The 14,978-nt window shown below is 49.5% G+C and overlaps 1 protein-coding gene across 1 annotated transcript; it reads left to right on the forward strand.

Moving 5' to 3' along the window:
• Nucleotides 1-2,594: 2,594 nt before the first annotated feature.
• Nucleotides 2,595-7,721, forward strand: LOC143219771 (uncharacterized). Its single transcript, XM_076445648.1, has one exon. The coding sequence runs from the start codon at nucleotides 2,595-2,597 to the stop codon at nucleotides 7,719-7,721; it is 5,127 nt and encodes a 1,708-aa protein (XP_076301763.1).
• The last annotated feature ends 7,257 nt before the right edge of the window (nucleotides 7,722-14,978 follow it).

The following is a 14,978-nucleotide window of genomic DNA, read 5'->3' on the forward strand; positions in this document are numbered from 1 at the left end:
CCTTAACGGCCACCCCCCTTGGCGGCGGTGGAAGTACTAAGTAGTCCCACCTCCGAGATTACGTCTGCGGCCCCTTACAGGGGGCCGTCGGCCTCGTGGGGGTTGCCCCGCCGATGCTAGCCTCCTGGCGGAGAGGGGGTCGGCTTCCTTCTCCCTCTCCGCTGCCTCCTTCTGCGTTATCACAATCTCGCAGAAGGAGGCAAACGCTGCTCTTAACCTCTCGCTGCCGATCATGTGGTCGACCACGACCGGCAACGAGAGGTCCATCCCAATAATGCCCCTTAGGTCTCCGCGCGGCGCCGACCACGCTGGACACTCTTCCAGCGTATGCCGCGCAGAGTCCTGGGCCTCCTTGCAGTGGTGGCACTGCGATCCTCCCAGTGCCAGTCATGAACACACAGTTTGAGGAAACGGCGGTATGCAGGTAATTTAACTTAAGCGCATGCATTGCTGCAACTTGTGCTGTATAATTTAGAATTTTTGTTACCGCGCCATCCGATTTTTATACATGTGCAAATACTCGTACACGCTGCATTGTATTTTTTGTCCGCACGCGACAAGGAGGGGACAGAGGCGAGTTCCGGCTCGTGTCTGTCCCCTTCCCCCGTCCCACCCCCCTGGTCGACCCGCATAAAACTTAAAAATATGATAAAATAAAAGATAAAATCAATAAATGAAAAGGTGTATAGATAAAATAAATAAAATAAAAGTCAATAAATAAATAAATAATAATAAGTAAATAAATACAATGGACAAAACACAACAAACATAAGAAGGGTGGGCGAAATAAAGGGGATTAAAAGATAAGATAAAATTTATAATATAGAATATAAAATATAAATAGAATAAAATGAAATATTATAAAATAAAAGGAGGAGGGTCGACCGGCATGTCGCATCATTGTAGAGGGGGGGAGGGGATTATTGCTCCACCTTGCACCCCGCGACCTGCCCACCCCGGCGGGGCCTTAACGGCCAGCCCCCCTTGGCGGCGGTGGAAGAACTAAGTAGTCCCACCGCCGCCATTACATCTGCGGCCGCTTACAGGAGGCCGTCGGCCTCGTGGGGGTTGCCCCGCCGATGCTAGCCTTCTGGCAGAGAGGGGGTCGGCTTCCTTCTCCCTCTCCGCTGCCTCCTTCTGCGTTATTACAATCTCGCAGAAGGAGGCAAACGCTGCTCTTGACCTCTCGCTGCCGATCATGTGGTCGACCACGACCGGCAACGAGAGGTCTATCCCAATAACGCCCCTTAGGTCTCTGCGCGGTGCCGACCACGCTGGACATTCTTCCAGCGTATGCCGCGCAGAGTCCCTAGCCTCCTCGCAGTGGTGGCACTGCGATCCTCACAGTGCCAGTTATGAACACACAGTTTGAGGAAACGGCGGTATGCAGGTAATTTAACTTAAGCGCATGCATTGCTGCAACTTGTGCTGTATAAGTTAGAATTTTTGTTACCGCGCCATCCGATTTTTATACATGTGCAAATACTCGTACACGCTGCATTGTATTTTTTTCCGCACGCGACAGGGAGGGGACAGAGGCGAGTTCCGGCACGTGTCTGTCCCCTTCCCCGTCCCACCCCCTGGTCAAGCCGCATAAAACTTAACAATATGATAAAATAAAAGATAAAATCAATAAATGAAAACGTGTATAGATAAAATAGATAAAATAAAAGTCAATAAATAAATAAATAATAATAAGTAAATAAATACAATGGACAAAACACAACAAACATAATGTTCGAGATTGGCGCGCGCGAGCGCCATGATGCCCGACGATCTCGGCCGGTCGACAGCGAATCACGACGCGCCCCGCGTGATTTCGCTTGAATGCGATAAAACGGCGTCTGCCATCGAGGCTCGCGCGGGCGAAAGGCCAAGAACGTGATTGGCTAAATCCAGTCTCGATTCTTCTGGAATGTTCTCGAATGCCCAACCGGAATCATCGGAGCATGACGAACTTCCAGAAGGATCGAGACAATAAAAGTGAGAGAGCTCCACCGCGCTCTCTCTCTCTCTGCGACAAACAGCTCAGCTGATCATTACGCAACAAGTGTCAAACCACAGTATATTTTCATTGTTACTTTTCAATCGTTTATTAGTTCTTTCAACATCTGACAATCTTTGTGAACAATAGTGCAAAATACAATTGATTTATTGTAGATCCGACTCCTTTCCATTTAATTCAACATTCAGTCCACTCGTCTCACTTTCAAATCGTACCGTTACACTCATACATTCATCCGCAATAGTTCTCCTCAACTCTTTCTCTTAGAGATCACTTTTCGGTCACACACGCAAAGCCTTTCATTCCTTCGCATTCTCTCAAATCTGATCGAACAAGATCAGACATTGCACATTTTTGGTCCTTCGAGCCGGATACTCCACGTGTCTGGCACCTTCCTTCCAAGGATCTGCAACTTAAAGTCTAGTGTGGTGGTGAATCGGTGAATCTCGTGCTAGAAATCCATTCAGCGAATCAGCCGCATCCTATAATGGATCTCTCGTCCGATGATCTGCTCCACAAACAAAGACTAGTTGGAGGAAAAATCACTCGCCTCATGGACAATTTTAAAAAATCAGTTCCACAAGCAAAGATGACTGAAAGCGATGTTGACACCAGGCTAGAACTCCTTGAAGATTACTGGACACGATTTCAAGAGAACCATGATCTGTTAACGTACCGTCACAAAGCTGCGATCAAGGACAGCGACTACGTCAAGACTGACATGGCTGATGCCGTAGAGGAGGCCTATTTGACGCAGAAGAGCCGGCTTCGCGATTTGGCTAAGGTATTTAGCAAAACCAGCGACGGAAGGACAAACCAGAGTCACGAAGATGTTTCAGGATCCGGATCATCTTCAATCCCGCGTATGCCGCTACCACAATTCAGTGGAGAATATGTAGACTGGCCCTCGTTCAAGGATCGGTTTCTCTCCATGATCGATCGTAAGAAAGGGCTGACTGAGGTAGACAAGCTCCACTACTTGAAGGGCTGTCTCCAGGATCAGGCTGTAGACCTCATAAAGGACCTGCCAACCACCAACGAGAATTATACCAAAGCGTGGAACATACTCATGGAGCACTATGAAAATAAACGCATTCTCGTCCGATCCTCTTTCGATAAGTTGGCAGCGCTCCCCAAGATGAGGGAGAGCTCGGTGCAAGAAATGACCCAAATACAGAAGGGAGTCTCCACCGTCGTCAACACCATGGAAGGGCTAGGAAGACCCATAGATCAAACTGCTGACTGGTTTGTGCATTCCATAGTCAATTTATTTGACCCTACTACCAGGGATAAGTGGGAGGAAAGCGTTACCGTTAACAGTGATCCACCTTCCTATACAACATTGACGAACTTCATGATCAGGCGGCTCCAGATGATGCAGGCTTCACCGAGGCCGTCAGGTTCAGATTCGAGTCAAGCCAAATTCACCAAATCTCGATCAGGTCCGAGTTTCAGCAGAGCTAAACCTACAACCAAAACAGCTCGGATCAATCATGCAGAAAGGAAACAACAGCAGATTACTTGCGTGATATGCTCAAAGGATCACTACCTTATGCATTGCTCGACGTACAAGGAAAGCTCACCTGAAGACCGGAAATCCATTGTGGAAAAACACCAGCTATGCAGGAACTGTCTTGGCAATCACACCACTGCTACTTGTCCATCGAAGAAGGGCTGTTTCAAGTGCGGAGAACGGCACCATACGACGATCCATGGGGCAATCAAGGACGTCTCCACGCCCGAAAGGACAACCCACCATGTACAGGATTGCCGTAACAGAACGGGTGAAGTATTGTTAGCCACTGCAATGATACATGTTTCAGATCGTTTCGGCCGACGTCAAACAGTCAGAGCGCTCATCGATCAGGGATCCGAGATAACGATGATAAGCGAAGGACTAGCACAAAGGCTCCAACTACCTCGCACTGCAGCTACAGTTGACATTTTTGGAGTCGGAGGACAACAGCTCGCGAAAGCTCGTGGCAAAGTGACGCTTGACATCTCGGCCTCCAAGAGGGACGATCCCATCAAGGTCACGGCAGTGATCTTGTCCAGACTCTCAACGTACACTCACGGCAGGGCCAAACTGAATCAAGAATGGGTACACTTGAGAGGGTTGCAACTGGCGGATCCTTCACCAGGAAACGAGGCACCCATTGAGGTCTTGATCGGTGCCGATGTCTACCCTGCAGTGATAAAGGAGGGTGTTAAAAGGGGAGCTCTGAATCAGCCAGTTGGTCAACTCACCATATTCGGTTGGATCATCACTGGGATGACAGGAACATCGTCCAGCTCGATGCACGCACAAGTGCATCAGACAACCACTGGTGACAGCCTGAGCTCGCTCGTACGAAGATTTTGGGAGCAGGAGGATCTCTCAGATGCAGCCTCGCCATGGACAGCAGATGAGCAAGAGTGCGAACACCATTACGCAACCACTCACTCACGTACACTAGAAGGTCGATACCAGGTGAGACTTCCCTTTAAAACTCACGTAGCTATCACTTCTGGTTCAAGATCAGCAGCTTGGCATTCGCTCAGAAGGATGGAGCTGCGGTTCAGCAAGGACAAGGAGTTCAAGGACCAGTATTGCGATTTCTTGAACCAATACAGTCAACTTGGTCACATGTCCCTGGTAGAAGGATCCTCAAGTGAGAACCAGACTCACTACCTTCCACATCACGGGGTCCTGAAACCAAGTAGCACCACAACCAAATTGAGAGTGGTCTTTAACGGTTCGTGGTCGGAGCCAGCACAACCGTCTCTCAATGATACTCTCCATGTGGGCCCGAACCTGCTGCCTGCACTCGCTGACGTCATCCTAAGATGGCGTAAACACCAATACGTTGTAACAGCCGATGTTACTAAAATGTACAGGCAGATATTAGTACATCCAGATGACCGAGACGTACAACGCATCCTCTGGAGACATTCTGAAAGTCAACCAGTACGTGAGTATCGACTGAACACAGTTACTTACGGACTCTCGTGTGCTCCATATCTAGCTGTGCGTACACTGCGTCAACTGGCGGAAGATGGAGGCTCACAGTTTCCCAAGGGTGCACTGGCCATCAAACGGGATGCATATGTCGATGACATCCTCACTGGAGCTGATACAATCACAGCATTGAAGGAAACTGCCGATCAACTTCAACAGCTGTGCATGGCGGGCGGCTTTCCTCTCCAAAAGTGGGCGTCAAACGTAACCGATTTGCAACAGGTCACTAAGGAGAAGGTCGAGGGTCCATCTACGCAGTCAACATTGCTCATAAGCAAAGAGGAAGAGCGCAAAACATGGACAGACTGCACTCATACTGCCCTTGGACTACACTGGTCACCGCACAAAGACACATTCCAATACTCCATCACCGATGCCGAAGTACAACCTCCAACCAAACGCAGCATTGTGTCAAAGACAGCACAATTATTTGATCCGCTAGGATGGTTGACACCTGTCATAGTGCGCTCTAAAATAGCCATTCAATCAACATGGCTACTAGGACTTGAATGGGACACTCCCCTTCCTTCGTGGCTGGCTGACGACTGGTCATCATTCTGCGCTGAACTGAAGCTTCTCGAAAGGGTGAGAATACCTCGCCCTCTGTCTTGCAGCGCACATCCCACGCAGAGGGAAATGCATGGCTTTGCTGACGCTTCAGAACGAGCCTATGCGGCAGTCCTCTATCTGAGGACGAAAGAGGAAGATGAGCAGTGGAAGGTCACACTGATCACGGCGAAAAGCAAGGTGGCGCCATTAAAACAGGTCTCCTTACCACGCTTGGAACTCTGTGCAGCACATCTCCTCGCACGATTAGCACAGAAAACCGCCACAACACTGGAATTCACCAACACCACGATGCACTTATGGTCGGATTCCACAGTTGCCCTCGGATGGATTCAGGCACATCCAAGCAGGTGGAAAACCTATGTAGCGAACAGAGTGGCGGACATCCAGCGCAGAGTTCCCGAGGCACAATGGCACCATGTAGCTGGCGTTGAAAACCCAGCTGACTGCGCCTCTCGAGGGCTCTCACCGTCTCAACTGCTGCACTTGTCGTTGTGGTGGACGGGCCCCGAATTCCTTCAGCATACTGAGCACTTTGCTGCAACGCAACCGGACAACCATGATCAGTTACCAGAAGAAAGGGGACCAACAGTTGCTGCTGTCAATAAATCAGAAAGGAATGGCGAGGACAATGACATCTTGACGAGATTCTCGTCATATACAAAACTGTTACGGGTCACCGCATGGTGTTTACGGTGGCTCAGAGGGCGACGCAACACTTCACCAGCCACAACCAGCACCAACCCCTCCAGCAATGGTCAGTCCTCAGCCCTGTCAGCAACAGAAATCGATGAGGCTGAGAAAACCTGGATTCAGCTAGTCCAGAAAACCTACTTTAAGGAGGAAATGAGAATGTTAGCTGCGGGAACAAGCTTACAGTCAAGGAGCATTCTCTCACCTCTGTCAGCTGTAATTAGTAGCGACAATTTGCTACGAGTCGGAGGTCGCCTGAGAAAGGCCCATCTAAATCCAGATGAAGCACACCCTATCATCCTGCCTCCTGATTCCCTCTTTACAGAACTTTACACTGTTCACAGCCATCTCAAGACGTTGCATGGAGGAGTGCAAGCCACGCTAGGAGCCATACGTCAAAGGTTCTGGATTCCAAAGGGGCGGTCAAGGGTCAAGGCAGCGATCCGTAGATGCGTTACTTGTCTGAGATGGCGGGCGGAACCAGGTCGACAATTGATGGGTCAATTGCCAGAGCACCGAGTCACTCCGGCTCGACCATTCCATTCGACCGGAGTGGACTACGCAGGCCCCATCTGGTTGCGGACATCACCTGGGCGTGGCCACAAGGCAACCAAGACCTTCTTCGCCGTCTTCATTTGTATGGTAACCAAGGCCGTACATCTTGAAGTGGTGTCCAGCTATTCGTCCGAGGCATTCCTGGCTGCCTTCCGGCGGTTCATCTCGCGGCGAGGTCACTGTGCCCACTTGTACAGTGACTGTGGTACGAACTTCCTGGGAGCAGATCGGGAGTTGCGCCGCTTGTTCACCGCCAGCTGCCTCGAAAACAGAAACATCAGAGATGAGATGGGCAACCTCCGTACTCAGTGGCATTTCAACCCACCAGCTGCGCCTCATTTCGGTGGATTGTGGGAGGCCGCAGTCAAGTCGACCAAACATCACCTTCGGCGAACAGTAGGGGAGGCTCGCCTCACGTATGAGGAGATGTCGACTCTCCTCTCTCAAATCGAGGCCTGCCTTAATTCAAGGCCACTAGCTGCTCTTTCTGATGATCCGTCAGACTTAACAGCATTAACCCCAGGGCATTTTCTTGTAGGCACCGCCTTGAATGCACTTCCGGAACCGTCACTGGTGGATCAGGAAGTCAACCGGCTGACACGATGGCAGCTGGTAACCCATATGCGAGATCACTTTTGGTTGAGGTGGCAACGAGAGTACTTGCATGGACTCACCACTCGATCAAAATGGCGCCGCCCGCAGGAGAACATCATGCCTGGTCGTCTGTGTATCATCTCAGGAGAAACAACACCACCATCTCAATGGCCACTTGCTCGAGTGAAGGAAGTGCATCCAGGAAGCGATGGGAAAGTCCGTGTCGTGAAAGCAGTCACTGCAACCTCCGAGTTCGTACGACCGATACACAAACTAATTGTGTTGCCGATTGACGCGAACGATCGATGACCGCATCGATTCACCATGACACGCGGTCAAGTCATTCGCTTCCCTGATTTACTACAACTGCGTAGTACGCGTAGTACGAGTACGATTCACTTCGCGCAAGCGCAGCTCATTCATAAAGCAAGCCGTGACGTCACACTTAACCTTTCTCGCGATCATCCTAACCACTGCGTGTTCGCGATAATCTTCTATCATTCATCAATTCATTATACGCTTTATGCATTGTATACTTCAATTGTCACACTGTATTCCATTATTTCGTTGAAATCCGCACATTATTAATTTTCTTACACTCGCGGAAATTCGACAAGTCGAGGCGGGCGGCATGTTCGAGATTGGCGCGCGCGAGCGCCATGATGCCCGACGATCTCGGCCGGTCGACAGCGAATCACGACGCGCCCCGCGTGATTTCGCTTGAATGCGATAAAACGGCGTCTGCCATCGAGGCTCGCGCGGGCGAAAGGCCAAGAACGTGATTGGCTAAATCCAGTCTCGATTCTTCTGGAATGTTCTCGAATGCCCAACCGGAATCATCGGAGCATGACGAACTTCCAGAAGGATCGAGACAATAAAAGTGAGAGAGCTCCACCGCGCTCTCTCTCTCTCTGCGACAAACAGCTCAGCTGATCATTACGCAACAAGTGTCAAACCACAGTATATTTTCATTGTTACTTTTCAATCGTTTATTAGTTCTTTCAACATCTGACAATCTTTGTGAACAATAGTGCAAAATACAATTGATTTATTGTAGATCCGACTCCTTTCCATTTAATTCAACATTCAGTCCACTCGTCTCACTTTCAAATCGTACCGTTACACTCATACATTCATCCGCAATAGTTCTCCTCAACTCTTTCTCTTAGAGATCACTTTTCGGTCACACACGCAAAGCCTTTCATTCCTTCGCATTCTCTCAAATCTGATCGAACAAGATCAGACATTGCACACATAAGAAGGGGGCAAAATAAAGGGGAATAAAAGATAAAGATAAAATTTATAATATAGAATATAAAATATATATATAGAATAAAATGAAATATTATAAAATAAAAGGAGGGGGTCGACCGGCAGGTCGCATCTTTGTAGAGGGGGGGAGGGGATTATTGCTCCACCTCACCCCCCGCGACCTGCCCACCCCGGGGGCGCCTTAACGGCCAGCCCCCCTTGGCGGCGGTGGAAGTACTAAGTAGTCCCACCTCCGAGATTACGTCTGCGGCCCCTTACAGGGGGCCGTCGGCCTCGTGGGGGTTGCCCCGCCGATGCTAGCCTCCTGGCGGAGTGCGGGTCGGCTTCCCTCTCCCTCTCCGCTGCCTCCTTCTGCGTTATCACAATCTCGCAGAAGGAGGCAAAAGCTGCTCTTGACCTCTCGCTGCCGATCATGTGGTCGACCACGACCGGCAACGAGAGGTCCATCCCAATAACGCCCCTTAGGTCTCTGCGCGGCGCCGACCACTCTGGACATTCTTCCAGCGTATGCCGCGCAGAGTCCTGGGCCTCTTCGCAGTGGTGGCACTGCGATCCTCACAGTGCCAGTTATGAACACACAGTTTGAGGAAACGGCGGTATGCAGGTAATTTAACTTAAGCGCATGCATTGCTGCAACTTGTGCTGTATAAGTTAGAATTTTTGTTACCGCGCCATCCGATTTTTATACATGTGCAAATACTCGTACACGCTGCATTGTATTTTTTTCCGCACGCGACAGGGAGGGGACAGAGGCGAGTTCCGGCACGTGTCTGTCCCCTTCCCCGTCCCACCCCTTGGTCAAGCCGCATAAAACTTAACAATATGATAAAATAAAAGATAAAATCAATAAATGAAAAGGTGTATAGATAAAATAGATAAAATAAAAGTCAATAAATAAATAAATAATAATAAGTAAATAAATGCCAACAACCGTAGTCCCGTTGAAAGCACCGGTTCTCGTTAGATCACCGAAGTTAAACAACGTGGAACGTGACCGGCACTAGGATGGGTGACCGTCTGGTCAAAAACCGGAAAGTGACCCACACGGGGTGTTTTTCACGTGTTGTTGGCAAAAGGTGGTTCGGAACCCACCATAAACAGTAGGTCCCGCTGAAAAGGCGATGGTGAGAGTGGAAAGAGGAGAGGATTGGTAAATGAATTTGAAACCCTGGGGGGACCAAATATCATGTCCATACCAATAAGTAAATAAATACATTGGACAAAACACAACAAACATAAGAAGGGGGGCAAAATAAAGGGGAATAAAAGATAAAGATAAAATTTATAATATAGAATATAAAATATATATAGAATAAAATGAAATATTATAAAATAAAAGGAGGGGGGTCGACCGGCAGGTCGCATCTTTGTAGAGGGGGGGAGGAGATTATTGCTCCACCTCACCACCCGCGACCTGCCCACCCCGGGGGCGCCTTAACGGCCAGCCCCCCTTGGCGGCGGTGGAAGTACTAAGTAGTCCCACCGCCGCCATTACGTCTGCGGCCCCTTACCGGGGGTCGTCGGCGTCGTCGGGGTTGCCCCGCCGATGCTAGCCTCCTGGCGGAGAGGGGGTCGGCTTCCCTCTCCCTCTCCGCTGCCTCCTTCTGCGTTATCACAATCTCGCAGAAGGAGGCAAACGCTGCTCTTGACCTCTCGCTGCCGATCATGTTGTCGACCACGACCGGCAACGAGAGGTCCATCCCAATAACGCCCCTTAGGTCTCTGCGCGGTGCCGACCACGCTAGACATTCTTCCAGCGTATGTCGCGCAGAGTCCTGGGCCTCCTCGCAGTGGTGGCACTGCGATCCTCCCAGTGCCAGTCATGAACACACAGTCTGAGGAAACGGCGGTATGCAGGTAATTTAACTTATGCGCATCCATTGCTGCAACTTGTGCTGTATAATTTAGAATTTTTGTTACCGCGCCATCCGATTTTTATACATGTGCAAATACTCGTACACACTGCATTGTATTTTTTTCCGCACGCGACAAGGAGGGGACAGAGGCGAGTTCCGGCTCGCGTCTGTCCCCTCCCCACGACCCACCCCCCTGGTCGACCCGCACAAAACTTAAAAATATGATAAAATAAAAGATAAAATCAATAAATGAAAACGTGTATAGATAAAATAGATAAAATAAAAGTCAAAAAATAAAGGAATAATAATAAGTAAATAAATACAATGGACAAACCACAACAAACATAAGAAGGGGGGGCAAAATAAAGGGGAATAAAAGATAAAGATAAAATTTATAATATAGAATATAAAATATATATATAGAATAAAATGAAATATTATAAAATAAAAGGAGGGGGGTCGACCGGCAGGTCGCATATTTGTAGAGGCGGGGAGGGGATTATTGCTCCACCTCGCCCCCCGCGTCCTGCCCACCCCGGGGTCGCCTTAACGGCCAGCCCCCCTTGGCGGCGGTGGAAGTACTAAGTAGTCCCACCGCCTCCATTACGTCTGCGGCCCCTTACAGGGGGCCGTCGGCCTCGTCGGGGTTGCCCCGCCAATGCTAGCCTCCTGGCGGAGAGGGGGTCGGCTTCCCTCTCCCTCTCCGCTGCCTCCTTCTGCGTTATCACAATCTCGCAGAAGGAGGCAAACGCTGCTCTTGACCTCTCGCTGCCGATCATGTGGTCGACCACGACCGGCAACGAGAGGTCCATCCCAATAACGCCCCTTAGGTCTCTGCGCGGCGCCGACCACTCTGGACATTCTTCCAGGGTATGCCGCGCAGAGTCCTGGGCCTCTTCGCAGTGGTGGCACTGCGATCCTCACAGTGCCAGTTATGAACACACAGTTTGAGGAAACGGCGGTATGCAGGTAATTTAACTTAAGCGCATGCATTGCTGCAACTTGTGCTGTATAAGTTAGAATTTTTGTTACCGCGCCATCCGATTTTTATACATGTGCAAATACTCGTACACGCTGCATTGTATTTTTTTCCGCACGCGACAGGGAGGGGACAGAGGCGAGTTCCGGCACGTGTCTGTCCCCTTCCCCGTCCCACCCCCTGGTCAAGCCGCATAAAACTTAACAATATGATAAAATAAAAGATAAAATCAATAAATGAAAAGGTGTATAGATAAAATAGATAAAATAAAAGTCAATAAATAAATAAATAATAATAAGTAAATAAATGCCAACAACCGTAGTCCCGTTGAAAGCACCGGTTCTCGTTAGATCACCGAAGTTAAACAACGTGGAACGTGACCGGCACTAGGATGGGTGACCGTCTGGTCAAAAACCGGAAAGTGACCCACCCGGGGTGTTTTTCACGTGTTGTTGGCAAAAGGTGGTTCGGAACCCACCATAAACAGTAGGTCCCGCTGAAAAGGCGATGGTGAGAGTGGAAAGAGGAGAGGATTGGTAAATGAATTTGAAACCCTGGGGGGACCAAATATCATGTCCATACCAATAAGTAAATAAATACATTGGACAAAACACAACAAACATAAGAAGGGGGGCAAAATAAAGGGGAATAAAAGATAAAGATAAAATTTATAATATAGAATATAAAATATATATAGAATAAAATGAAATATTATAAAATAAAAGGAGGGGGGTCGACCGTCAGGTCGCATCTTTGTAGAGGGGGGGGAGGAGATTATTGCTCCACCTCACCCCCCGCGACCTGCCCACCCCGGGGGCGCCTTAACGGCCAGCCCCCCTTGGCGGCGGTGGAAGTACTAAGTAGTCCCACCGCCGCCATTACGTCTGCGGCCCCTTACCGGGGGTCGTCGGCGTCGTCGGGGTTGCCCCGCCGATGCTAGCCTCCTGGCGGAGAGGGGGTCGGCTTCCCTCTCCCTCTCCGCTGCCTCCTTCTGCGTTATCACAATCTAGCAGAAGGAGGCAAACGCTGCTCTTGACCTCTCGCTGCCGATCATGTGGTCGACCACGACCGGCAACGAGAGGTCCATCCCAATAACGCCCCTTAGGTCTCTGCGCGGTGCCGACCACGCTGGACATTCTTCCAGCGTATGCCGCGCAGAGTCCTGGGCCTCCTCGCAGTGGTGGCACTGCGATCCTCCCAGTGCCAGATATGAACACACAGTTTGAGGAAACGGCGGTATGCAGGTAATTTAACTTATGCGCATCCATTGCTGCAACTTGTGCTGTATAATTTAGAATTTTTGTTACGGCGCCATCCGATTTTTATACATGTGCAAATAGTCGTACACACTGCATTGTATTTTTTTCCGCACGCGACAAGGAGGGGACAGAGGCGAGTTCCGGCTCGCGTCTGTCCCCTCCCCACGACCCACCCCCCTGGTCGACCCGCACAAAACTTAAAAATAAAATAAAAGATAAAATCAATAAATGAAAACGTATATAGATAAAATAGATAAAATAAAAGTCAATAATTAAATAAATAATAATAAGTAAATAAATACAATGGACAAAACACAACAAACATAAGAAGGGGGGCAAAATAAAGGGGAATAAAAGATAAAGATAAAATTTATAATATAGAATATAAAATATATATATAGAATAAAATGAAATATTATAAAATAAAAGGAGGGGGGTCGACCGGCAGGTCGCATATTTGTAGAGGCGGGGAGGGGATTATTGCTCCACCTCGCCCCCCGCGTCCTGCCCATCCCGGGGGCGCCTTAACGGCCAGCCCCCCTTGGCTCGCGGTGGAAGTACTAAGTATTCCCACCGCCGCCATTACGTCTGCGGCCCCTTACAGGGGGCCGTCGGCCTTGTCGGGGTTGCCCCGCCAATGCTAGCCTCCTGGCGCAGAGGGGGTCGGCTTCCCTCTCCCTCTCCGCTGCCTCCTTCTGCGTTATCACAATCTAGCAGAAGGAGGCAAACGCTGCTCTTGACCTCTCGCTGCCGATCATGTGGTCGACCACGACCGGCAACGAGAGGTCCATCCCAATAACGCCCCTTAGGTCTCTGCGCGGTGCCGACCACGCTGGACATTCTTCCAGCGTATGCCGCGCAGAGTCCTGGGCCTCCTCGCAGTGGTGGCACTGCGATCCTCCCAGTGCCAGATATGAACACACAGTTTGAGGAAACGGCGTTATGCAGGTAATTTAACTTATGCGCATCCATTGCTGCAACTTGTGCTGTATAATTTAGAATTTTTGTTACGGCGCCATCCGATTTTTATACATGTGCAAATAGTCGTACACACTGCATTGTATTTTTTTCCGCACGCGACAAGGAGGGGACAGAGGCGAGTTCCGGCTCGCGTCTGTCCCCTCCCCACGACCCACCCCCCTGGTCGACCCGCACAAAACTTAAAAATATGATAAAATAAAAGATAAAATCAATAAATGAAAACGTATATAGATAAAATAGATAAAATAAAAGTCAATAATTAAATAAATAATAATAAGTAAATAAATACAATGGACAAAACACAACAAACATAAGAAGGGGGGCAAAATAAAGGGGAATAAAAGATAAAGATAAAATTTATAATATAGAATATAAAATATATATATAGAATAAAATGAAATATTATAAAATAAAAGGAGGGGGGTCGACCGGCAGGTCGCATATTTGTAGAGGCGGGAAGGGGATTATTGCTCCACCTCGTCCCCCGCGTCCTGCCCATTCCGGGGGCGCCTTAACGGCCAGCCCCCCTTGGCTCGCGGTGGAAGTACTAAGTATTCCCACCGCCGCCATTACGTCTGCGGCCCCTTACAGGGGGCCGTCGGCCTTGTCGGGGTTGCCCCGCCAATGCTAGCCTCCTGGCGCAGAGGGGGTCGGCTTCCCTCTCCCTCTCCGCTGCCTCCTTCTGCGTTATCACAATCTAGCAGAAGGAGGCAAACGCTGCTCTTGACCTCTCGCTGCCGATCATGTGGTCGACCACGACCGGCAACGAGAGGTCCATCCCAATAACGCCCCTTAGGTCTCTGCGCGGTGCCGACCACGCTGGACATTCTTCCAGCGTATGCCGCGCAGAGTCCTGGGCCTCCTCGCAGTGGTGGCACTGCGATCCTCCCAGTGCCAGATATGAACACACAGTTTGAGGAAACGGCGTTATGCAGGTAATTTAACTTATGCGCATCCATTGCTGCAACTTGTGCTGTATAATTTAGAATTTTTGTTACGGCGCCATCCGATTTTTATACATGTGCAAATAGTCGTACACACTGCATTGTATTTTTTTCCGCACGCGACAAGGAGGGGACAGAGGCGAGTTCCGGCTCGCGTCTGTCCCCTCCCCACGACCCACCCCCCTGGTCGACCCGCACAAAACTTAAAAATATGATAAAATAAAAGATAAAATCAATAAATGAAAACGTATATAGATAAAATAGATAAAATAAAA

The sequence above is a fragment of the Lasioglossum baleicum genome, unplaced genomic scaffold, assembly GCF_051020765.1.
Source record: "Lasioglossum baleicum unplaced genomic scaffold, iyLasBale1 scaffold0072, whole genome shotgun sequence".
In the NCBI taxonomy this organism is placed as follows: Eukaryota; Metazoa; Arthropoda; class Insecta; order Hymenoptera; family Halictidae; genus Lasioglossum; species Lasioglossum baleicum.

Excerpts from the sequence above, each read along its gene's own strand:
- LOC143219771 (XM_076445648.1), top strand. The coding sequence starts at position 2,595 with ATGACTGAAAGCGATGTTGACACCAGGCTAGAACTCCTTGAAGATTAC.